Source organism: Macaca thibetana, chromosome 16 (assembly GCF_024542745.1).
Source record: "Macaca thibetana thibetana isolate TM-01 chromosome 16, ASM2454274v1, whole genome shotgun sequence".
Lineage (NCBI taxonomy): Eukaryota > Metazoa > Chordata > Mammalia > Primates > Cercopithecidae > Macaca > Macaca thibetana.
In genome coordinates, this window is record NC_065593.1 from 13,892,021 (window position 1) to 13,917,164 (window position 25,144).

At 54.8% G+C, this 25,144-nt stretch overlaps 2 protein-coding genes across 6 annotated transcripts; one reads left to right on the plus strand and one right to left on the minus strand.

Moving 5' to 3' along the window:
* Positions 1–28: 28 nt before the first annotated feature.
* On the plus strand, positions 29–24,845 carry ZBTB4 (zinc finger and BTB domain containing 4). Of its 5 annotated transcripts, none has more exons than XM_050765253.1 (4): positions 29–287; positions 17,203–17,273; positions 17,719–18,818; positions 20,321–24,845. In XM_050765253.1, exons 3-4 carry the CDS (start codon positions 17,728–17,730, stop codon positions 22,266–22,268), a joined length of 3,039 nt encoding a protein of 1,012 aa, XP_050621210.1. In that variant the 5' UTR covers positions 29–287; positions 17,203–17,273; positions 17,719–17,727; the 3' UTR covers positions 22,269–24,845. The 5 variants fall into 5 exon arrangements, with proteins under 5 accessions (XP_050621210.1, XP_050621209.1, XP_050621212.1 ...); XM_050765252.1 differs by lacking the exon at positions 29–287 and adding an exon at positions 4,439–4,626; XM_050765255.1 differs by lacking the exon at positions 29–287 and adding an exon at positions 4,849–4,919.
* On the minus strand, positions 281–3,013 carry SLC35G6 (solute carrier family 35 member G6). Its single transcript, XM_050765389.1, has 2 exons — positions 2,738–3,013; positions 281–2,307 (listed from the first exon to the last, which is right to left on the minus strand). The coding sequence occupies exons 1-2, from the start codon at positions 2,738–2,740 to the stop codon at positions 1,294–1,296; spliced, it is 1,017 nt and encodes a 338-aa protein (XP_050621346.1). The 5' UTR covers positions 2,741–3,013; the 3' UTR covers positions 281–1,293.
* Positions 24,846–25,144: the final 299 nt, after the last annotated feature.

Sequence of the window (25,144 nt, forward strand, 5' to 3'; positions counted from 1 at the left end):
CTACGGGGCCGCCTGCGCAGGCCCGCACGGGGTGCGAGCCAGAGTCGTAGGTCCTCCCCCCGCTCGCTGATTGGGCGACATTTTGAAGTGACTGGGAGAGAGGAATTTTTTTCTTTAATCCCACCGCCTCTCCTCGCTGCTCCCTTCTGCACTGAGATTTAAGGTTTGAAGACTCGAGGGTAAAATTGGGCCGCTTTCATTCTAGTTTGGACAACGGTTTCATCTTCAGCAAAAGCCTCTCATTCGTAGCACCCCCCCAGCTGGAAAATGGTCTGCTCTGCGAATCGGTAATGGAGGCGGGGTGGGGCGGGTCCTCCCGAGTGGGCTCCCGGGGGAGGGCGGTTGCTCATGAATATGCAGTTCTCTTGCTGAATATGCATGAACAAGCCAAGATGGCGGGACCAGTGGCTTGTCCGGAAGTAGCCGATGTTGGTCAAACGGCCCCCAGAGACGGGTGGGCATCTCCTGGCCTCTAGTGCCGCGCCGTACCGAGCCATGGTCCTAGATCCATGGCCTGAGCCGCTCGAAGAGACTTCAGCTCGGAGGCCTGCTCTGGAAGGAGCCTGGCCACTGTCCGGGAGAGATCACGGGACCGTGACAATCCGAGAAAAGCAGATTAGCCATGGGGCGGGCCACGAAAGTCCTGAGGGATTTGGGGTCAAGGCATCTGAACATTAGGAAATCCTTCACACTGTAAAATATTTCAGGAATAAAATGGAGGGCGGGGATCCCAAGGGATTCTCCAATGAGAACGGTCGTAGGACTTCCACTCTCCCTCCAAAGCAGAGACGACACCACTGCACAGCCACATTCAGAGTAATCCTTGTTTGATGTCAATGTCACGTCACCACCCCAAGGGGGGGGCACAAGCACGAGAAAAGGAAACCTTCGCCGTGAGGGGAGGGGTGGGGAGGCACGCTCCCCTCCCCCAGCGCAGCTGCTGGCTCTGTCTTTGCCGGAACACTCCAGCCCCAATGCTCTTCTCTTTGCTGCTGAGTGAAGTCCTCCCTGTGGCCCACAGCCTGCCTGCCGTGGATCTGCTCCTCAGACTTTACCCCTTAGTTATGCCCTGATTCCCAGGACCCAGCCTGGACTCCGCATCTCTTGGTCCCAGGCTGGCTCCAGGTCTTCCAGGTAGTCACTCTCCACCAAGTCCCCAAGTCACCCTTGACTCTGAGAGGTACCCTCTCCCACACCAGTTCTTTTCCAGTCACTTGTCCTCCCATGTTCGTCTTCAGTCTTTGCCTCTATTTACCCCTGCCCCTCCCAACCCCCGGGCTCCCACGTTCTATCTCACTCCTCCACCTTCCCTTCCCTCTCACAGCTGAGGTTCCGGGCTGTGATGATGGCAATGCTGCCCAGCACAACCCCTGCCCCCATGATGTCAGAAGGTGCCACAGTCTCATAGAGCATATAGTACTGCAGTATAAGGGCCACCACCACCTCAGAATGCAGGACAGCGCACACCAGGGCAGGGTGGGCCTTGGTGACCGCATAGCTCACACATGTGAAGGAGACCAAGGCGAGGATCCCCACTGCCCCCACACAACTCCAGCTCAGAAGGTCACTGGGCAGCACGGGGGTCTGCAGCACAAAGAGGCCTGGCACAGAGCCCAGCAGCCCCACCAAGCCAAATAGGAAGGCCACTGTTGGGAGGCAGGAGGGAAAGTGCAGAGAACGATAGACCAGAAGCCCCAGGGACAGCGTCAGGCCTCCCAGGAAAGCCAGCACATAACCCAGGGCAGTGTAGAGACCCGTGGTCCCCTCCTGCAGTGTCCCTAGTCCAGGTCCCACAATGATGATTAGTCCTAGAATGCTGCCCAACAGTCCACACCAGTCGTAGCCACTGAGACCCTGGCTCTCAAGGCAGAGGGCGAGGAGGGCGGAGCAGACGGTGGAAGAACCTTTGCGAACAGTGGCAGCGTTGCCAGCGGGCACCACCTGAACCGCACTGTAGGCACATCCAATGCTGAGGACGTTGAGCAGGGCATGGAGGCAGGCCCGGCCTCGGATGTCAGGAGGTCCCAGAAGTGGGTCGCCACGCAGTTTAAGTAGCAGGGCAATAGGGAGGTGAAAGAGACACCGACAGACGAGCAGCTCCAGCGAGGGCAGGTTGGAAGCCTGGTAAGCCATACGAGAAAGGGGGCCCACGAAGCCAGCAGGCAGGCCCCCACCCAACAGGGCCACCAGCAGACCCTTGGTGGCATCAGAGGGCTGGCAGCGCTGGTGCGAGGGGAGGCTGGGTGGAGTGGAGGGCGGCGATGGCTGCGTGAAGTCGGGCAGGTTGAAGTAGGGGTGACTGCCAGCCTGTTAGGGAGAAAGGAGCTCAGGGTAGACAGTAGCCACAGCCCGGGTGACCTGGGGCAGGGCAGATGCGAGGATGGGGTCTGGGAGGAACTCTTGGGAGCTAGAAAGGGCCTAAAAGATGAGTGAGATGGTATAATGTGGGTCTGCAGCAGGAAGCAAGGAGTGAGCAGTCCTGGAGTATCATTTCCTAGGTAAGATGTTCCTGGGAGGAGAAAAAGGAACCAGGATGCCCTCTTGGATTGAGGAAGGGGAGGAAGCCTCAGATGCTATGCATCTGTGTGATGCCACAAGTTCCAGAGACACCTGGGTACACCATTATGAATTCTATTTGTGGGTATCTCTGAGACAGCTAAGTTTTAGGAAAGGAGGAGAAATGGAGCAACCAGGAGCTATAGGGAGGGAGTATTGGGCCCCTGGCCCCCACACTCACCATCTTTCCTTGGACTTTCTCCTCTCTCCTCCTGGCTCAGGGAGCCTGGGCCCCTCAGAGCTCCAGCCATTGTGACCTGGTTGGAGTGGGGGTGGGGTTCTTCCCTGGAACCCTCCTGAGGTGGTAGTGCGCCTATTTTCCCACTGAGTCTAACTCTGCTTCTTTTCTTTCTTTTTATGTTTGAAATGAAGTTTCCACTCTTGTTGTCCAGGCTGGAGTGCAATGGTGTGATCTCATCTCACTGCAACCTCCACCTCTCAGATTCAAGCGATTCTCCTGCCTCAGCCTCCCAAGTAGCTGGGATTACAAGCGTGCGCCACCACACCTGGCTAATTTTTCTTTTTTTTTTTTTTTGAGATGGAGTTTCACTCTTGTTGCCCAGGCTGGGGTGCAGTGGTGCGATCTCAGCTCACCGCAGCTTCCGCCTCCCAGGTTCAAGCAATTCTACTTCATCCTCCCAAGTAGCTGGGATTACAGGCATGCACCACCACACCCAGCTAATTTTTTATTTTTAGTAGAGATCTTGTTTCTCCATGTTGGCCAGGCTGGTCTTGAACTCCTGACATCAAGTGATCCACCCCACCTCAGCCTCCCGAAGTGATGGGATTACAGGCATGACCCACCCTGCCCAGCCCAGGCTGGAGTGCAGTGGCACCATCTAGCCATCTCGGCTCACTGCAAGCTCCGCCTCCCGGGTTCACGCCATTCTCCTGCCTCAGCCTCCCAAGTAGCTGGGATTACAGGCGCCCGCCACCACACCCGGCTAATTTTTTTGTATTTTTAGTAGAGACGGGTTTCACCGTGTTAGCCAGGATGGTCTCGATTTCCTGACCTCATGATCCGTCCGCCTCTGCCTCCCAAAGTGCTGGGATTACAGGCGTGAGCCACCGCACCCGGCCTCAGAGAGGTTTTAAGGCAAGGAGCTCTGAAGCCTGGCTCCTCTATCTCCTTAGTTTTTAATTTTCCAGCACCAGGGAGGAGTTCTTGGGATTGTCCCTGTGGAGTTTCAGGAATGTGTTTTTTTCTGTGTGTGCTTCCACCTGGTGTTTTGTTGATGCTGTCCCCAGAGGCCGACAACAAGGCTTCTGCATTTATGTTCAAGGATACAGATGTGGATCTATCTGCTGGTGGGGACAAAGTACCCAGCCAGCTTCGTGTGTTCATTTGCGCTGGTGGTCGTTAATGTGTGCCCCGTGTGCATGGCCAGGGCCTTCCTTTTCCGCGGCCTGCTGAGCGTTCCTGCGCATTCCTGGAGAGGGTGTGTGTGTGTGTGTCCAGGGCTGGCCCTCTTTGAGTGTGCTGACCCTGAGTCTGTGGGTCCCACTGGGCCTGATTATGAGTCTGCCATGTCATGTCTGCACCCTGAGAGCCTGTGTGTTAAATGCTTTCAGGCAGTGTGCACCGCTGAGTGAAGGGCGTGCAGGGGGAAGGGCGGAGGGAGCCCTTTCCCTGGGGGTCGGTGGTCTTGCGCCCCTGCCGGGGTGTTGCAATCCGGCCCGCGCCCGGCTCGGTGTCCACCCGCCCGGTGGCCCAGCGCGGCGCGGTGTCCTGCCGCGGGGATCAGTCCCGGTGAAGGCCGTCGGGCGCTCGGAGCTTTGTGTCGGTGTCGGCTGCGCTGCGCCGGCCTCCTCTCGGCGGCGACGGCGGCGGCGCTGGGGGGGGACTGTTTCCGGGGGTGGGGGTGGGGGTAGGACCGGGGCGGGGGGAGCCGATGATGTCAGCGGCGGCGGCGGCGGCGGCGGCAGCGGGGCCGGGCCGGGGCCAGGCGCTGGGGGGGCCGGGGCCGGAGCCGGAGCCGGAGCGGGAGCTGGAGGCGGGCGAAACCGGAGCGGCCGGGGGCGGCCACGGTGATGAGCCGGGCCTGGCGGACGCGGCGCCATCACAGTCAGGTGGGCCCCGGGGCGAACTGGGCAGGGCCAGGGCGGACCGGAGCCAACTGCCGGGCCCCCTCTCCGCTGCCCGGCGCCGCGGAGCCCCGGCCGCGCCCCGCGCCCAGACCGCTCTCCTTTGGGGTTGACCTGGGGGCGCAGGGGTCGGGGGCTGAGCTTGGCCCCGCCCCCGGGCGCACACGACGCTGGGGGGCGACTAAGGGGGCCCTGGTATGGCGTCCGAGCGAGCGGCGGCCGGGGGACGCGATCGCCTGGGGCCGTGGAAGGGGCGGCGCTCACTCCCCCTTTGAAGGGTTAATTCTGCAGCCTAATGTCCCCCTCCCCCCGTGGGGCAGGTTGGGGGTGGGGTGGGGCGGGTGTGAGCCCGGGCAAGCGCTGCAAGCTGCTGGGAGGGCGATGGCGTAGGAGCCAGGCAGAGAGGGGGAGGGGTGGGCCGCCGAGCGCCCCAGAGTTGGGGTGTGCGGGGTGCGCAGGGCGAGCTGGGGCCCCGGAACCACCGCGCCGTCGGGGCAGGGTTGTGGCTGTGAGTCTTGGAGATCGTGTGTCTCGTGCTGTGTGGTGGGGCAAGGTAAACCTCTCCTGGGCACCACCGTTTGCTGGCAGCCAGGGGTCTGGGTAGGGCCCTCCCTGGGCCACGGAGGTAGAAAGCCAGAAGGGGTGTCCAGTGTTGTGGGGCAGAGTTACAAGACGAGCCCTGTGGCTCTGGGTGACAGATGGGCATTCTGAGCAGGGCACAGCATGCTGGTGCAGAGTTTGTTCGATGTGGGGCTGTGTGTTTTCTACAGCATGTGTTTTCTCGCATGTGCGTCTTGTGCTGCACCTATGACCTGTTTATGAACTGTTTTCTGCAGAGCTGGCATGCTGTATGTGTTGCGGAGAGTGCCAGGATGCAGTGTATGTGCCCTTTTGGAGGGGGCGGTTGTGGGCCTTTTAGTCAGAAGGCGTCACGTCTGGGTCCCATTTCTGTTGCTCTGCTGAGGTGTGGTCCAGTGGTAAAGAGGGCGATGGATGGGTTTGCGTGTCCGTCATGAGCGCGTTGCATGGGGGCTGCGCGTCTAGAACTCAGATCCGGAAGATCTGGAGTGAGGAACCCCAGGGTGTGTCTCGGGCCTGTGGGTCAGCTGGCATTGGTGTGAGGGGTTCGGGGTGGAATGCGCCACTTGTGTTTGTGGGATCATGGGCAGCCAAGCAAGGGGAAGGTTCTGCGTTTGCAACATTCTCCACAGGATTCTTTTGTGACGTTGTTTGTAGGAGCCTGTCCGGGCTGCTGGGCTGGGAGGCAAGCTGGTCAGAAAACACATGTGGGGAGGGAGGTGGCGTGACAAGGGTAGTGTGGGCCTCAGACCCAAGAGGCCAGCCGCAAGCAGGCTGTGTATGCGTGCCTGCCGTCTGTGTGCTTAAGTGGTGGTGGGGCTGCGGAGGGGATTTGGTATGAGGAAGGCGGGAGATAAATGCAGGGTAGCGCATGGCGGCCGGCGGGAGGCATGGGTGTTGTCAGGCGGCCCAGCTAATCTTTGCAGGGTCTGTGTGTTTGCCCCTCATCAGCCTGCCCAGCATGTCAGGGTCACCCGGAGGAGAGGCTGGGCGGCCACAAGGGAAGTAAGCTTAGACAGAGCGGCTCCTTGGCCATGTTTATGTAAAGGCTGGGTGTGACTCTTGTCACTAAAATGGAAAAAAGAAACGTGAAGTTTTCAGCCTCCTCCTGCTTCACCCTCTCCCTCTCTCTGCCCCCCTTGTGGGTATCTCTGACGCACACTGGGCCCCACTCCTGCGACGGTGGAAGGGCCTCGGAACGGAATTCGCTCACTAGGCAGATTCCTCAGAACAGGTTTTCCTCACCTTTGGGGCCTGGGCCCTTCTAGGGGTGTGTGCGCGAGTGCATTCCAAGCCTGCACACCACTGTCTACTGTGCCTGGCCCCACTGGAAGGATGTGTGTATGTAGGGGAAGGGAGGGTGCTGTGGACAGGCCCTCCGGCATGGGGGGCTGGGAGGGGGTGGCCGCCTGGGGGAGCCTGCACAACAGGTGCACAGTGACAGCCTGGTGAAGAGAAAGGAGCCATGGCCCAGGGCTGAGGAGCTCTGGCGTCTTTACCATTCCCTCACTGGCACTTGATCTGAAGGAAGCTCAGTTCCTCATCTGCGGAATGGGGCTGATTGCCTGCCCTGCATATCTTCCGAAAGCACGTGGGAAACGGACCTGAAAGTGGCTGCAGTCTGGGGGCTGGCACAGCCCCTGTCAGCCCTCCGTCAGGACTGGGAATTCCCTTCTCAGGGCTTGGCTGATAATAATGGCAGCACACACTTGCTTAGCACTGACCGTGCACCAGCCACTGTCTTCAGGGCGCTTACGTGTGGCCACTCAGTCCTCCGACCAACACCATGAAGTAGGCACTGTAATTACCTCCCTTTTTCAAGTGAGGCAGCTGAGGGCCAGAGAAGTTAAGTAATTTGTCCCAAGTCACTTAGCTAGTGAGAGGTGAAGCTGTATTTGAACCTGGGCAATCAGGTTGCAGATCTTGTGCTCTTAACTACTGTACTCTGCTACCTTCTGGAACATTCAGTGGATGGTCCTTTCTGTGCAATTGCCTCCAACACTCTTCTCCCCAGTTACTGCAAAACTTAGCATCTGTGCAGCAGTCCATTTCAGAAGACCCAGATGCTCAGGGAGCCCCAGCTGAGGCCATGAGAACCTGAGTCTCTGCTGCTGCATAAGGTGGATGGTGGCCATAGGGGCACAAAAGGTTGATGAGTCAGAGGAAGGAGAGATTGTCCTCATCTTGTCAGTCAGGGAGGGCCAAGAAGGAGGTGGCCTTGGAGTTAGATCTTAATGTTTTGGAGGGATTTTGACAAGCTTGGGGAAAGAGCGTTTCTGACAGGACAAGCCAGCACAGGCAAAGGCGTGCAGGTGTGGGTCATGTAGAAGCTGGAGGGCACACTGGGTGTCTGGGGTTTCATTCATTTGTTTAGAGGTGAGGTCTCACTATGTTGTCCAGGCTGGACTCAAACTCCTGGGCTCAAGCAATCCTCTAGCCTCAGCCTGCTGAGTAGCTGGGACTATGGGTACGTGCCACCACGCCCGGCTCACACTGATTACTCTGTGTTTGAAGAGGATAACACAAGGCAAGATTAAAAAGGAAGATTGGAGCTAGACTAGAGCCCTTGACTGCCTGGTAGAAGAATCTGAATTTTATTCTAGAGTCAGTGGGGACCAGTGGAGGTTTTGAGCCCAGGAGTGATATTCCTGAACTGTGGTTAGGGACGTTGACCCTCGGTGGGAGGAGGGCTGGGTGGAGGAAGGTAAGCCTGGAGGCCAGGGGATAGCTGGGAGGCTATAGCCTTGGACCATGTGAATGTTAACAAGGACCTGAGCTATCGAAGGGGAGATTTCCAGAGCCATTCCCAAGCTCCGCCGCGGTTTCAGCCACACTTGATGACTGCTGGATGTGGGAGCGAGGGAAAGGGTGGAGTCAGACATGACACATTTAGCACTTAGCACGTGAGACCTTGTGCGGTGGTTTATGTAACCAGCTGGCGGGCCATAGGCCCCTTCAGGGCCAGGTCTAGCAGTATGGCAGAGGGAAAGATTGAGCATCTGGGGTCAGCCGGGCCTGGATTCGAATCTTGACTGCTATTTACAAGCTGTGCGATCTCGAGCAAGGTATATCCCTCTCTGAGCCTTGGTTTCCTCTTCTGTAAAATTAGAATAATATGACCGGGCGTGGTGGCACATGCCTGTAATCCCAGCACTTTGGGAAGCCAAGGCAGGGGGATCACCTGAGGTCAAGAGTTCAAGACCAGCCTGGCCAACATGGAGAACCCCTGTCTCTACTAAAAATACAAAAACTAGCTGGGCATGGAATCCAGCTACTCTGGAGGCTGAGGTGGAGAATTGCTTAAACCTGGGAGACGGAGGTTGCAGTGAGCCGAGATCATGCCACTGCACTCTAACCTGGGCAACGGGATAATATAAATACCTACTGGGGGTGGCTGTACTGAGAATATCATTAAATGAGGCAGTGTGTGTGAGGTCCCAAGAAGAGTATGGGGCAAATTGTGAGGACTCCAGAGTGGTCAACTTATTTATGGTTTTTTAAATTTTTTTTTTTTATTGAGACGGAATTTCGCTCTTGTTGCCCAGGCTGGAGTGTAATGGCATGATCTCGGCTCACTGCAACCTCCGCCTTCCAGGTTCAGGTGATTCTCCTGCTTCAGCCTCCCAGGTAGCTGAGATTACAAGCGTCCAACACCACGCCCAGCTAATTTTTTATTTTTGGTAGAGACCGAGTTTCACCATGTTGGCCAGGCTGGTGGTCAGTCCCTGATCTCAGGTGATCCACCTGCCTTGGCCTCCCAAAGTGCTGGGATTACAGGCGTGACCTGGCCATACCCGGCCTATTTTTTTTTTTTTTTTTTGAGGCAGAGTCTCACTCTGTCACCCAGGCTGGAATGCGGTGGCGCAATCTCTGGCTCACTGCAACCACCACCTCCCCAGCTCAAGCAATTCTCCTGCCTCAGCCACCTGAGTAGCTGGGATTACAGGTGTGTACCACCACACCCGGCTAATTTTTGTATTTTTAGTACAGACAGGGTTTCATCATGTTGGCCAGGCTGGTCTGGAACTCCTGACCTCAAGTGATCTGCCCGCTTCAGCCTCCCAAAGTACTGGGATTACAGGCGTGCGCCACTGTGCCCGGCCCAGAAGTGGTCAAGTTCATAACGATCATCCCTATCTCTGGGCCAACTTAGTCCGTCATGGATAATGGCTTCGTTCCTGGAGGATGGACTTTGAGGACAGGTTCATTCATTTACCTGTTTTTTTGTTTTGTTTTTAACCACCCATTATGTGCTAGGCCCTATTCTAAGGACTTGAGATACTGCAGTGAACAAAGCAGACAAAATTCCCTACCCCTGGCTGGGTGCTGTGGCTCACACCTGTAATTCCAACACTTTGGGTGTCCAAGGCGGTGAATTGCTTGATCCCAGGAGTTCAAGACCAACCTAGGAAACATGGTGAAACACTATCTCTACTAAAAATATAAAAAATTCACTGGGTGGTACTACTTGAGAGGCTGAAATTTGAGAATCACCTGAGCCCGGGGGAGTTCGAGGCTGCAGGGAGCTGTGGTAACACCACTGTACTCCAGCCTGGGTAACAAAGCAAGACCTCATGTCAAAAAAAAAAAAAAAAAAAAAAAAAAAAGGCTGACCACGGTGACTCACACCTGTAATTCCAGCACTTTGGGAGGCCGAGGCAGGTGGATCACCTGAGGTCAGGAGTTCGAGACCAGCCTGGCTAACATGGTATTTGTCTCTACTAAAAATACGAAAATTAGCCGGGTGTGGTAGCATATGCCTAGAGTTCCAGGTTTTTGGGAGGCTGAGGTAGGACAATTGCTTGAACCCAGGAGGCGGAGGTTGCAGTGAGCCGAGAGAAATCACGCCACTGCACTCCAGCTTGGGCAACAGAGCGAGACGCCATCTCAAAAACAAAACAAAACCCCAAAAAGTCCTACCTTTTACCCCTTGGAGCTTACATTCCGGAGATAAATAAGAAATAGGAGCTGGGCGCAGTGGCTCTCCACTATAATCCCAGCACTTTGGGAGGCTGAGCTGGGCGGATTGCTTGAGCCCAGGAATTCAAGACCAGCCCTGGGGAACATGGTGAAACCTCATCTCTACAAAAAATACAAAAAGTAGCTGGGCATGGTGGCAGGTACCTGTAGTCCCAGCTACTCAGAAGGCTGAGAGGTAAAGGATCACTGGAGCCCAGGAGGTCAAGGCTGCAGTGAGCCTCAATCCCACCACTGTACTCCAGCCTGGGCAACAGAGCAAGATCCAGTCTCAAAAAAAGATAAACAGTTGACCGGGCTCTGTAATCCAAGCACTTTGGGAGGCCAAGGCAGACAGATCACCTGAGATCAGGAGTTCAAGACCAGTCAGGCCAACATGGTGAAACCCCATCTCTACTAAAAATACAAAAATTAGCCGGGCCTGGCTGGGCGCGGTGGCTCACGCCTGTAATCCCAGCCCTTTGGGAGGCCGAAGCGGGAGGATCACAAGGTCAGGAGATCTAGACCATCCTGGCTAACACAGTGAAACCCTGTCTCTACTAAAAATACAAAAAAAAAAATTAGCTGGGAGTGGTGGCGGGCGCCTGTAGTCCCAGTTACTCAGTTGGCTGAAGCAGAATGGCGTGAACCCAGGAGGTACAGCTTGCGGTGAGCTGAGATCGTGCCACTGCACTCCAGCCTGGGTGACAGAGCAAGACTCCGTCTCAAAAAAAAAAAAACAAAACGTGGTGGCGGGCACCTGTAGTCCCAGTGACTCGGGAGGTTGAAGCAGGAGAATCGCTTGAACCCGGGAAGCGGAGGTTGCAGTGAGCCGAGATCGTGCCACTGCACTCCAGCCTGGGCAACAGAGCTAGACTGTGTCCCCCCTGAAAAAAAAAAGGGAGAGAAACAGTTGGGCCAGTTTCAGTGGCTCATGCATGTCATCCCAGCACTTTGGGAGGCTGAGGCAGAAGGATCACTTGAGCCCAGGAGTTCAAGAAAAGCCTGGCCAACATAGGGAGATCCAGTCTCTACTAAAAATAAAAAATAAATTAACTGCGCATTGTGGTGTGCACCTGTGGTGCCAGCTACTAGGGACACTGAGGTGGGCGGTCACGAGAGCCTGGGAGGTTGAGGCTGCAATGAACCGTGATTGTGCCACTGCGCTCCAACGTGGACAACGGAGTGAGACCTTGTCTCAAAAAAAAAAAAAAAAAAAGAATGGCCAGGTGCAGTGGCTCATGCCTGTAATCCTAGCACTTGGAGAGGCAGAAGAGGCGGGCAGATCACTTGAGGTCAGGAGTTCAAAACCAGCCTGACCAACATGGTGAAATCCCACCTCTACTAAAAATACGAAAAAATTAGGCAGGCTGGGCGCAGTGGCTCACACCTGTAATCCCAGAACTTTGGGAGGCCAAGGCAGGTGGATCACGAGGTCAGGAGTTCAAGACCAGCCTGGCCAAGATGGTGAAACCCCATCTCTACTAAAAATATAAAAATTAGCCGGGTATGGTGGTGGGTGCCTGTAATCCTAGCTACTCAGAAGCTGAGGCAAAGAATTGGTTGAACTGGGGAGGCAGAGGCTGCAGTGAGCAGAGATTGTGCCGCTGCACTCCAGCCTGGGCGACAGAGTGAGACTGTGTCTCAAAAAAAAAAGAAGAAAAAAAAATTAGCCAGGTGTGGTGTTGGGCGCCTGTAATCCCAGCTACTCGGGAGACTGAGGCAGGAGAATTGCTGGAACCTGGGAGGAGGAGGTTGCAGTGAGCCCAGATCACACCACTGCACTCCAGCCTGGGTGACAGAACTGGACTCTGTCTCAAAAAAAAAAAAAAAAAAATGGGTTACCAAGTGCTAAGGAGTAAAATAAAGTAGGGTAGGGAGATAGGAAGTTTTAGGAAGTGGGGAGTGGCCGGGGAAGGCCTCAGAGGAAGGTGGCTTCTAAGTCAAGGCTTAAAGGAAGTTGGGCTTCACTGCATGAGGTTATCTGGAGGAAAGAACATTCCAGCCAGAGGGAACCACAAGACGTAGGGCGTGTCTGGTGTCCATGCTCAGATCCCCACCTCAGTGGCACCTCTGAGGTCACACAGGCATTGAAGAGTAGAAATGGTAAGAACAAACGAAAAACTTGAAAACCACAGAGCCACCAAACCTACCATGAAGCCCAATTTATGCCTTTTTTTCTTCACCGCTTCTCTCCACCATTTTCCAGGACTGAGTTCTACGAACTAGATATTGCCACTTGTTGGCTCACTTAATTTTTATAACAACCCCACAAGGTAGGAACTATTAATTGTCCCCACCGTACGGACAAGGAAACAGATACAGAGAGGTTAAGTAACCTGCCTGGGGTCACATAGCTGGTCTTCTCCACTTCCTATAAGGCCTTGCAGGGCAGTAGCCAGTCACAGGGCAGTTGAACTTAAGCTTCGTCCAAACGCTGGGTTGGCTAGCAACAAAATCTGAGGCAGATAACCCCATCACTACCTTCCCTCTACCTCAAAGGGAGGAGTTTAGAGTATTTGATTTCTCTAAGCCTGTTGCCTCACTGTGGCCATTTTGAGTGTTGAAATGAGATGATACAGATAAAATGCTTAGCATTATACTTTGCACATGGTAAGTATTTCAAGCCTGGGCAACACGGCAAGACCCCATCTCTACAAAAGTAAATAAATAAATTAGCCAGGCATTATGTCATATGCCTATGGTCCCAGATACTCAGGAGGCTGAGGCAGGAGGATCATTTTATTCCAAGAGGTTGAGGCTGCAGTGAGCCATGTTCACACCACTGCACTCCAGCTTGGGCAACAGAATAAGACCCTGTCTAAAAAAAAAAAAAAAAAAAAAAAAAAAAAAATTCACAAATGGCAGCTACAGAGACCATGATGACGATGATTGTGTGTGATCCCTAAGGGCCAGTCCAGCATTGGGTGTCTCTGGTTCTTAGAAGCCCTGACAGGTCTCGTCCAAGTACGGTGGCAGTTAGCACACAGTCACACATGCATAGGCACCAAGTCCACCAATATGGTTGTGCAGGTTGGCAGGCCCAGCCAATGCGGTGAATGGGGACTGGAGGCAAACCTTGACTTTGCTCACCTACACAGGGCTGCTGCCTCCTGGAAGAAAGAACCTTGCTTCTAATTTTCAGAAAGGCACCCAGGTAGGCTATTTGAGCCCTGGTGGGTGCCATAAACACGTCCTTCATTAATGTAAGGTGAAGTCGTGAAGTCATCAGGAACATAGGCTTTGGAGCCAAACTTCCTGGGATCAGATCCCAGCCCTGCTACTAGCTGCTCCTATGTCCTCGGGCCAGCTACCTAGCATCTGTAAGCCATAATCTGACATTTATTTTATTTGTTTATTTATTTTGAGATGAAGTTTCATTCTTGTTGCCCAAGCTGGAGTGCAATGGCGCGATCTCGGCTCACTGCAACCTTTGCCTCCTGGGTTCAAGTGATTCTCCTGCCTCAGCCTCCTGAGTAGCTGGGATTACAGGTGCCTGCCTCCATGCCCTGCTAATTTTTTATATTTTAAGTAGAGATGGGGTTTCACCATGTTGGCCAGGCTGGTCTCGAGCTTCTGAACTTCAGGTGATCCACCCACCTAGGCCTCCCAAAGTGCTGGGATTCCAGGCATGAGCCACCACGCCCAGCCTATTTTATTTTTATTTTTTTGTTGTTGTTGTTGTTTTTTTTTTTTGAGACTGAGTCTCGCTCTGTCGCCCAGGCTGCAGTGCAGTGACCGGATCGCAGCTCACTGCAAGCTCCGCCTCCCGGGTTTACGCCATTCTCCTGCCTCAGCCTCCCGAGTAGCTGGGACTACAGGCGCCCGCCACCTCGCCCGACTAGTTTTTCGTATTTTCAGTAGAGACGGGGTTTCACCGTGTTAGCCAGGATGGTCTCGATCTCCTGACCTCGTGATCCGCCCGTCTCGGCCTCCCAAAGTGCTGGGATTACAGGCTTGAGCCACCGCGCCCGGCCAGCCTATTTTATTTTTTTGAGACAGGGTGTGGTTCTGTCACTCAGGCTGGAGTACAGTGGCACAATCATAGCTCACTGCAGCTTTGAACTGCTGGGCTTAAGGGATGCTCCCACCTCAGCCTTCTGAGTAGCTGGGACTGCAGGTGCACGCCACCACACTTGGCTACTTTTTGTATTTTTTGTAGAGACCAGGTTTTTCCATCTTGCCCAAGCTGGTCTCGAACTCCTGAGCTCAAGAGATCCACCTGCCTCAGCCTTCCAAAGTGCTGAGATTACAAGTGTGAGCCACTGCACCCAGCCCATAGTCTGTCATTTTATTTATTTATTTATTTATTGAGACAAAGTCTCGCTCTGTCACCAGACTGGAATGCAGTGACTCAATCTCGGCTCACTGCAACCTCCGCCTCCTGGATTCAAGTGATTCTCCTGTCTCAGCCTCCCGAGTAGCTGGGACTACAGGTGCCCGCCACCGTGTCTGGCTAATTTTTGTATTTTTAGTGGAGATGGGGTTTCACCATGTTGGCCAGGATGGTCTCAATCTCTTGACCTCGTGATCCACCCGCCTCGGCCTCCGAAACTGCTAGGATTACAGGCGTGAGCCACCGTGCCTGGCCTATTTTTTATTTATTTTTATTTTTATTTTTTGAGACAGAGTCTCACTCTGTCACCCAGGCTGGATCAATCTCCATCCAGAGCTATCTCGGCTCACTGCAGCCTCTACTTCCTGGGTTCAAGCGATTCTCCTGCCTCAGCCTCCCAAGTATCTGGGATTACAGGCACCCACCACCATGCCTGGCTAATTTTTTTTTTTTTTATTTTTAGTAGAGATGGGGTTTCTCCACATTGGCCAGGCTGGTCTGGAACTCCTGACCTCAGATGATCCACCGACCTCGGCCTCCCAAAGTATTGGGATTACAGGTGTGAGCCACAGTGTCTGGCCTTAAGGAGGGATAGTGGCCGGGTGTGGTGGCTCATGCCCATAATCCCAACACTTTGGGAGGCCTAGGCGAGCGGGTCACAAGATCAGGAGATCGAGATTACCCTGGCTAACAGGGTGAAACCCCATCTCTACTAAAAATACAAAAAATTAGCCAGGTGTGGCGGTGGGTGCCTGTAATCCCAGCTACTCAGGAGGCTGAGGCTGGAGAATCACTTGAACCCGGGAGGCAGAGTTTGCAGTGAGCTGAGATTGCGTTACTGCATTCCAGCCTAGGTACAGAGCAAGATTCCATCTCAAAATAAATAAATAAATACAAATTTAAAAAGCGGGAAAGCTAACTGCTACCTTTCAGGGTAGTAATAAGGAACAAATGAGGACTTGGGGTCCCAGTGGGCCAGTGGTTATCATGGAAGTGAGTAGCAGGCCTGAGCACCAGCCCACGAATGCAGTGAGGCCCCTTCCTCAGGATGCCTGACCTATCTGAAATTCACCAATTGACAGGGTAACACTTGACCTAGAACCTGATCGGTCCCTGGCAGACAGGGTTGTTAAAACTTTGGAATATCATCACTGTTTACCATCTTCCTTCTTCCCATCCAGGAAAGGTGTCAGGAAAATATTTTGGGGAATGCGAAATGGGGTATATGTGGGGAAAAGGCCTTTGAGTCCAGATAGTATGAGTGATAAATGGGAAAGAATTATTTTTCAGGGGATGGGAATTGTATGAGGAACTCCTGATTCCGAACGCCTCTGAAGACACATGTGGCCCATGGGATATGGAAGGACACCCTCAAAGATGGGTGACGGCTCCCAGGCTTTGTGGAGGGCAGAGGAGAGGGTCCGGAGAGCTCTGCTCTCAATTCTGCAGGCCTGGATCTCTAAATAGGTGCCACCTGTCATTATCAACGCTGTGTGACTCCGGATAAGTCTGGCTTTCAAACTCAAACCTTCAACTGAAAAGAGTCCTCGAGGCCCTGATGGTGCCTGCAGGAGAAAGTGGCCGTGCGGTACTTTCTGTGCTGCTGACTGCCTGAGCTTGCCTTTGAGTTGCCTGCTCTTCCCTTTGTTTTTTGGGTTTTGTTTGTTTGTTTGTTTGTTTTTGAGATGGAGTTTCGCTCTGTGGCCCATGCTGGAGTGCAGTGGCGTGACCTCGTCTCACTGCAACCTCCACTTTCCGGGTTCAAGCGATTCTCCTGCCTCAGCCTCCCAAGCAGCTGGGATTACAGGCGTGCGCCACCACGCCTGGCTAATTTTTTGTATTTTTAGTGGAGATGGGGTTTCACCATGTTAGCCAGGGGTTTCATCGTGTTAGCCAGGATGTTCTCGATCTCCTGAACTCGTGATCTGCCCACCTCTACCTCCCAAAGTGCTGGGATTACAGGCATGAGCCACCGTACCCGGCCTTGATTATGCTGCTTTTTCAGCCCAAATCCCTAGGGCATCAGGTCTCTGAGGGAGGTGTGGGACCAGGCCTCCTGGTCTTGTGGCCTTTCCAGTGCCCTCCAGAGACTGGAGCAAGCTGGCAGTTGTGTAGGGGTCAGTGGGCTTCAATGTTGCCTGGCAGCTGGGCCAGAAACCCCCTCTAAGATTTATGGGGCTGGGAGGATATGAGGAGGTCCTCTCCTCATTTGAATATCTGCCAGTTTAGGTCCCATTTTTAAAAACAAATTATTTTGATATGTAAATGAGACCATTGTGATGAATGACAACATGCAAATCTTTGACTTTCTCTGAGCCCTGGAGATTGGGCCAAAGGGACTTGAGAGTGCTGTGACAGGCTTCCCTGAACCTATGGGCTGGACCTGTGCTACTATATTGTTTGGAGGTGAATTGAGAATATGCAAATTATCTTGTCACTGTACTTCTCTGGGCCTGCAGAACAAGGCTCTGTAATAATCTGCGTGGCCTCCCAGGTTTGACCGGACGCAGCTAAACAAATAACCTGGCAGAGGCTCCGGGGAGGGGTCCGGGCTCACCCGGATGTCCTCTCTGGCCACAGTCCTGCACCTCTCCCTACTTCCTGGGGGCTTTTCCTCCCACTTCCCTCCCTGGTGACCCTCTCCTGCTCCTCTTCTAGGTTCCCCTGACATGGTTTCTGTTTCTCCACAGAAGGAAGAGGCCCAGCAGAAGGGACTCGCTGAGCCACCCCCCGCCCCACTCCATGTTGGCTGTGCTCTCAGGTGAGAAGGTACCCAGAGGTCTACAGTGAGGGAAAAGTAGACGCAAGGCAGCAGGCCAGCAGGGGCGGCCATTTTGTCTAGGCTGGGGAGTTCTGTGAAATGGCTATCAGGAGTTGTAGCGCTTCCTCCTCCTTCCCATGAGAGAGGTTTCCCTCGCTTACCTCTCTAGTCTGTGACTTCAGAGGTCATGACCCCTTGACCTTCACCATGACCTGAGGTATCTCTGGCCTCTTCCAGCCACAGAAGTGAGTTAGACATACTGGTCTTGGATGCTGGCCAGACTTGGGTGGCTAAGGGCCAAGTCCTGGCTTCTGTGGCCTGAAGTGATCAGCCTTCCACTGGCTTCTGACCAGCAGCTCCTAACCCGCTCTTTGCCTGGCCTTAGAAGCCTCTGCCCTCTGCCCAGCCTCCGAGACTCTACCTGGCCTCTTCTCCCACTGTCTAGGCTGGCACCATGCCCCCCCCTGCAGAGGTGACGGACCCGTCTCATGCCCCCGCCGTCCTGCGCCAGCTCAATGAACAGCGGCTCCGTGGCCTCTTCTGTGACGTCACCCTCATAGCCGGAGACACCAAGTTCCCTGCTCACCGCAGCGTCCTGGCTGCTTCGAGTCCCTTCTTCAGAGAGGCCCTGCTCACTTCAGCTCCACTGCCCCTCCCACCAGCTACAGGGGGCTCCGCACCCAACCCTGCCACCACCACAGCTGCCTCTTCCTCCTCCTCGTCTTCCTCGTCGTCTTCCTCTTCCTCCTCCTCTGCTTCCTCTTCTTCCTCCTCTTCCTCTTCCTCTCCCCCTCCAGCCTCTCCCCCTGCTTCTTCCCCGCCCCGGGTCCTGGAGTTGCCAGGGGTCCCAGCAGCTGCGTTTTCTGATGTCCTCAACTTCATCTATAGCGCCCGGCTCGCACTGCCTGGTGGTGGAGGGGACGGTGCAGCTGTAGCAGAGATTGGAGCTTTGGGGCGCCGTCTGGGCATCTCCCGTCTTCAGGGCCTAGGGGAGGGAGGTGATGCCTGGGTACCTCCTACCCCAGCCCCCATGGCCACCTCGCAGCCTGAAGAGGACAGCTTCGGGCCCCGGCCCAGGCCAGCTGGGGAGTGGGAGGGTGACAGGGCTGAGGCCCAGGCCCCTGACTTGCAGTGCTCCCTACCCCGGCGGCCCCTCCCCTGCCCCCAATGTGGAAAAAGCTTCATCCATCCCAAACGGCTGCAGACCCATGAGGCCCAGTGCCGACGAGGGGCTAGCACTCGGGGGTCTACAGGGCTGGGAGCCGGGGGCGCTGGCCCTGGTGGTCCTGCAGGGGTGGACGCCTCAGCCCTGCCTCCACCGGCGGGCTTCCGAGGAGGCCCCGAGCACGTGGTGAAGGTGGTGGGAGGCCACGTGTTGTATGTGTGCGCAGCTTGTGAGCGTTCCTATGTGACCCTGTCCAGTCTGAAGAGACACAGCAATGTACACTCGTGGCGGAGGAAGTACCCCTGCCGCTATTGCGAGAAAGTGTTCGCCCTGGCGGAGTACCGCACGAAGCATGAGGTGTGGCACACGGGGGAGCGCAGGTGAGTGGTCCAGGCTGGCGGGGGGAGCGGCTGGAGGCCAGCACTCAGAGATCACAGGGACAAGGGCAGCAATGGGTGGGGCTTGGGGCCTAGAAAGTTATCCTGAGACTAGGCTAGCTGCAGTAATCCCAGCACTTTGTGGAGCTGAGGTGGGAGGATCGCTTGAGGCCAGGAGTTTGAGACAAGCCTGGACAACATAGAGACCCCATCTCTACAATTTTTTTTTCTTTTATTTTCTTTTTTTTTTTTCTGAGACAGAGTCTCCCTCTGTAGCCCAGGCTGGAGTGCAGTGGTGCCATGTCGGCTCACTGCCACCTCTGCCTCTCAGGTCCCAGTTTAAGCAATTCTGCCTCAGCCTCCCGAGTAGCTGGGATTACAGGCATGCGTCACCATGCCCAGATAATTTTTGTTTATTGCATTTTTAGTAGAGTTGGGGTTTCACCATGTTGGTCAGGATGGTCTTGAACTCCTGACCTCGTGATCTGCCTGCCTTGGCCTCCCAAAGTTCTGGGATACAGGCGTGAGCCACCACACCTGGTTTTTTTTTATTTTTATTTTTTAAGACTGAGTCTCGCTCTGTCCCCCAGGCTGGAGTGCAGTGGTTCAATCTCAGCTCACTGCAACCTCTGCCTCCTGGGTTCAAGTGATTCTCCTGCCTCAGCTTCGTGAGTATCTGGGATTACAGGTGCGCACCACCATGCCCAGCTAATTTTTGTATTTTTAGTAGAGACAAGGTTTCACCATGTTGGCCAGGCTGTTCTCGAACTCCTGACCTCAGGTGATCCACCAACCTCGGCCTCCCAAAGTGCTGGGAGTACAGGGATGAGCCACTGCACCCAGCCTCTACAAACAATTTGAAAAGAAAAAAAAAAGCCATCCTGAGGCCCCTGCTCACCACCACTCACCTGTCTGCCTCCCTCCAGCCCAAGTTCCTTCAGCTGAGGTTTTTTTTTTTCTTTTCTTTTTCTGAGATGGAGTCTTGCTCTGTTGCCCAGGCAAGAGTGCAGTGGAGCAATCTTGGCTCACTGCAACCTCGCCTCCAGGGTTCATCAGCTGAGGTTTATTAAGTGTCTTTGTTCCATGTCCTGGCTTGCTGCCGTGGGGAAGGGCTAGAGGGAAAGAGAAAGCTCCCCTCACCGGAAAGGACTGCGGCGGAACAGGCATGTCCAGGAATCATTACACTATTCTGAGCAGGGCCTTGTGTTTCCACGCGGTGTCCCTGTTCGTAAGTCGTTTCCCCATTCTGTCATCTGGGCTTGAGAAGAAGGCTCTGTGAGTTAGGCTGGGTCCCAAGTGCAACAGCCGAGGCCTAGAGTCTCACAGCCGGTGGGGGCACTGAGCTCAGATGGGCACCCCGCACTGAGGCTGGCTGGGTGAGGGAGGCAGCACAAGGCTGCGGGAGTCACAGATTTGAGTGCAGGGTGCAGGAGGACCTGGGAGGCTTCAGGGCCCTTGACTCAAGTGGCTGTGTTCCTGCCCTATTCCCTGCTGTGCTGACCCAGGTACCAGTGCATCTTCTGTTGGGAGACCTTTGTCACTTATTATAACCTGAAGACCCACCAGCGAGCCTTCCATGGCATTAGCCCGGGCCTCCTCGCCAGTGAGAAGACACCCAATGGAGGCTACAAGCCCAAGCTCAATACACTCAAGCTCTACCGCCTGCTCCCCATGCGGGCAGCCAAGCGGCCCTACAAGACCTACAGCCAGGGAGCCCCGGAGGCCCCTCTTTCTCCAAGCCTCAACACACCGGCCCCTGTGGCAATGCCAGCCAGCCCGCCGCCTGGGCCCCCACCTGCCCCAGAGCCTGGCCCTCCACCCTCTGTCATCACTTTTGCCCACCCAGCCCCCTCTGTCATTGTCCATGGGGGCAGTAGCAGTGGTGGAGGGGGGAGTGGGACGGCCAGCACAGGAGGGTCCCAAGCCGCCTCGGTTATCACTTACACTGCTCCCCCGAGGCCACCCAAGAAACGAGAATACCCACCTCCTCCCCCTGAGCCTGCAGCCACACCCACCAGCCCAGCCACAGCAGCCAGCCCAGCCACCGCTGCAGGGCCAGCCACGGCCACCGCCACGGAGGAGGCCAAGGGCCGGAATCCACGGGCCGGAAGGACTCTGACTTACACAGCCAAGCCAGTGGGCGGGATTGGTGGAGGTGGGGGTGCCCCCGCAGGGGCTGGCCGGGGCCCCTCTCAGCTGCAGGCTCCACCTCCACTGTGTCAGATCACTGTGCGAATTGGGGAGGAGGCCATTGTCAAGCGCCGCATCTCAGAGACTGATCTGCGTCCTGGGGAGCTGAGCGGAGAGGAGATGGAGGAGACTGAAGATGATGAAGAGGAGGAGGACGAAGAGGAGGAGGAGGATGAGGAGGAATCAAAGGCTGGTGGGGAGGACCAGCTCTGGAGGCCCTACTACTCCTACAAGCCTAAGCGCAAGGCTGGAGCTGCTGGAGGTGCCAGTGTGGGGGGTAGTGGGCCGCCCCGAGGCCGCCGGCCACCACGCTGGAGGCAGAAGCTAGAACGGAGGAGCTGGGAGGAAACCCCAGCAGCCGAGAGCCCAGCGGGACGTGCCCGCACAGAGCGGAGGCACCGCTGTGGGGACTGTGCCCAGACCTTTGCCACCCTGAGAAAGCTGCGAAAGCACCAAGAGGCCCACGGTGGGGGCTCCCACAGCTCCCGGGCCGGACGGAGGCCCTCCACCCGCTTTACCTGCCCCCACTGCGCCAAGGTGTGCAAGACCGCAGCTGCCCTGAGCCGCCACGGGCAGAGGCATGCTGCTGAGCGGCCCGGGGGCACCCCAACACCTGTCATTGCCTATTCCAAGGGCAGCGCTGGCACCCGGCCCGGGGATGTCAAGGAGGAAGCCCCCCAAGAGATGCAAGTCTCCTCATCCAGCGGTGAGGCAGGTGGCGGGAGCACTGCTGCTGAGGAAGCTTCTGAGACCGCCTCACTCCAGGACCCTGTCATCTCAGGGGGTGAGGAGCCCCCAGTGGTGGCAGGCGGGGGCAGCTATGCATACCCACCTGTGCAGGAATTTCCACTGGCCCTGATTGGGGGCGGCCGGGAACCTGGTGGTGGCAGGGGAAAATCTGGGAGTGAAGGGCCAGTGGGAGCTGGTGAGGGGGACCGGATGGAGGGGATAGGGGCTGCCAAAGTCACTTTCTACCCTGAGCCCTACCCGCTCGTCTACGGCCCCCAGCTCCTTGCCGCTTACCCTTACAACTTCAGTAACTTGGCCGCTCTCCCAGTTGCTCTCAACATGGTCCTACCTGATGAGAAGGGTGGGGGGGCCCTTCCCTTCCTACCAGGGGTCTTTGGCTACGCAGTGAATCCTCAAGCAGCACCCCCTACCCCGCCAACACCACCTCCCCCAACTCTTCCTCCACCAGTTCCCCCTAAGGGAGAAGGGGAAAGGGCAGGGGTTGAGAGAACCCAGAAGGGTGATGTGGGGTGAACCTTGGGGCTCAATCCCCCTTTCACCAGATGCCACCCTCCCTGAACCCCCCACCACTACCAGCTCCCTGGCCTCCCTGCCCCTTGGGAGCCCCTCCACACTCTTGTGCAGGGACTTGGGGGCCCCTGGAGCTCAGGGGTCAGGCTGCTTTGTGTGAGATTGTAGTTTTCCCATCTCCTGGGAAGGGATCTTTCGAGGTTCCCCTCTCAATCTTCCTCCAGGGAATGGCCTCCATGAGGGGCAGGGCCAGCTTCCATCCCTTCTCCAGCCCTTGGGGCAACTGAGCAATATACTTAACCTGAATCTCTACTCACGGCCCCCACCAGCTCTGAATGTCTAACCTGCTCCCCTGATTCGTAAACCTAGGGGGAAACCATCTCTCTCTCCTAATGACCCCCCCTTGTTCTGAAGCTTTCTCTAAGCCCTTCCCAGATGCTTCCTAGCACATTCCATTCTTTGTGGCCCAGGGCCTGGACCAGACCATTGTGATACCTGACCCCACCCGCCTGGGAGTGTGGCTTTGGGTTCCATCCTTCCCAAGCGTGGGTCTCTACGTCCCTGTTTCCCTTGCATCAAGACGCCTTCCTCGGCTTCCATGCCTTTGGATCTTCCATGTTCCTCCCCATATTCCTGGACTTCGGAGATGGCCTCTCCCAAGCCAGGTCAAGGAGGTTTGGGGGAGGGCTGCCCTTCTGTTCCGTGGCTGAGCACTTTCCCAGTCCAGGGCAGGGAAGTATTGGCCCCATCTTGACCCCCAAATCCAGTGAGCTCCAGATTCTTCCAAGGCAAAAGAGGTGAGCAGATCATACCTCTTTCTGCCTCTACATATGGCCTATTCTGGGCTAAACCAGATTTGGGGGCCAGGAGGGAAGAACTCCAAATGGGATGGAGAAGGGAATCTACTTTCTCCCTGTTTTTTTTCCTGATGGTTTCTCCCAGACTAGACCAAATAGCCAGAAAAATGATAGGGGTGGGATGGGTGGGTAAGCCCAGGATTTGCACATGACCTTCCATCCTTACCTGTATTCCCATCTCCCCAGTATCACTCCCCTCACCAATCACTCCAGATGGTTTTGGGGGAACCATTCTCTTCTGGTGGGCTTTGGGGTATCCCCACCGGCTTTCCCTTCAAAATAGCACCTTACACCCCATCTTTGACTCAGTTCCCCTCACCCAAAGATCCCAGCCTAGGGATGGGGTACAGGGACTTTAAATAGTCCCTAATCCCTAATTTGCACTAGTTAACCCTGGTCAGGGGTCCCTGTATTTCCTTCCAGTGGGGGAGATGAAGAAATGTTTGCTCCTAATTCTCTTTGAAAACTGGGCCTCCCTGCTCTGTGATTGGATAAACATTTCCCATCCCACCCACCTCCCCCCAGAAAATAGCTCACAAGGGGAGAGCCAGTTTGGGGGAGCAAATTTGACAAATGGGAATTAGAGGAGTGCAGTTTTAAAAGGAAAAGTTGCTGTCATCAAAATGCCAGCCTTTTCCCCAGCTACTGTTTTTGGGGCCAAGATGGCTGCCCTAGCAGCAATCACTGCCAAGGGCAAGATCATGGCTTTTGGAGGGAGGTGAGTTTAGGGAGGGCCAGGACCATCCTCCTACCCCTCATACCCTCCCAGCATATACAAAGGGGGAGGTTTTAGACAGGCTCCCTGAATGTTCACCACAGAGGAGTCACTCCTTCATTCCTCCTCTGTCTCTTTGCACTTTTCTTGGTCTTGGCCACAGCCTGAGTGATGAATTTCCTACTGAATGTACCAAGTTCCAATTTTTAAGGGGGGGAAGTTTCAAATGGGGAAAAATGCAAAAAAAAAAAAAAAAAAAAAAAATCACTAAAATTTCCCACAAATCTTGTTTCTGGCACTTTAGAAAAACTGCAAAAAAATACGTAATAAAGAATACATATATATATATCTACACACAAATTATATATCTATCTATCTATACAGCGGAACCACAAGAGAGACTGAGGAAGGCCTGGAGGCAAGGGCAGAGGTTATGACAGTGCCCCTATATCCTTAACCCGTACTCCTCTGAGGCAAACAGGCATGGGAAAATGGAAGGGTTGAGGATGGACCGGAGAATTGGAACTTCAGAATAGGTCAAAATTCCAAAACCATGGACATTTTTTTGGGAGAATTGAGATTGTAGACATTTATTTTTTTTAAAATATGATTAAGGAAAATAGCTTCCAGAATGTGGTGGTTCTGGGCAACAAATGAGATTGTGGCGACGTGGAGATTAAAATATATGTATTTGAACTGGGGAATTTGAATATTGTGAGTTTCAGATGTTGGAAATTTGGGATTTTGCAGTTTTGTCTTTTGAAAATGATCGAGTCTTGTTAGTTCGTGCCCTCTTTCCCCATGTTCCCTGGGAAGAAGGGTGGTGGCAGAGTGGGAAGGCCACTGGTTCTGTGCCACAGCACGCAAGATTTAGAATTCTACAGACTCTAGCTCTATACGTAGTGAGGACCCAGATTTAGAGAAACTGACCAATATTTATCTCCGCATTTGTGTGTGTGTCCAACTCTGTAGGCCAATAAACCAACAAGACAAATGAACTGTGCTCCACAGTGGGATGCCAGGTGCAATTATTTGCGTGGCTGGTGGGTCTGGGGAAAAGGAACATGCTAACTTTGTCCCACAGGGATCCCTGCGAGTTGTGGCCCAGTGCTCTCTCTTTGGACAACAACTTCCAGCAATTGAGTAGTTGAGTGAGGGCTTGTTGACTGTCAGCTCAAGCTGACTTTGGCCCAACCTCCAGCCAGAAATGTTAACAGTCTAGTTCATACAACCTGCTGAGCGCAAGATCTCTATGTCCAAAATGGCCCTGACTTAAACCAGGTCTAACCTTCCTTCCAAATTGAAAG

Bases quoted from the DNA above. Each gene is read 5' to 3' on its own strand.
- ZBTB4 (XM_050765253.1), top strand. From the start codon at position 17,728: ATGCCCCCCCCTGCAGAGGTGACGGACCCGTCTCATGCCCCCGCCGTC. The intron at 18,819-20,320 runs GTGAGTGGTCCA...GTGCTGACCCAG, and splicing joins TGGCACACGGGGGAGCGCAG to GTACCAGTGCATCTTCTGTT.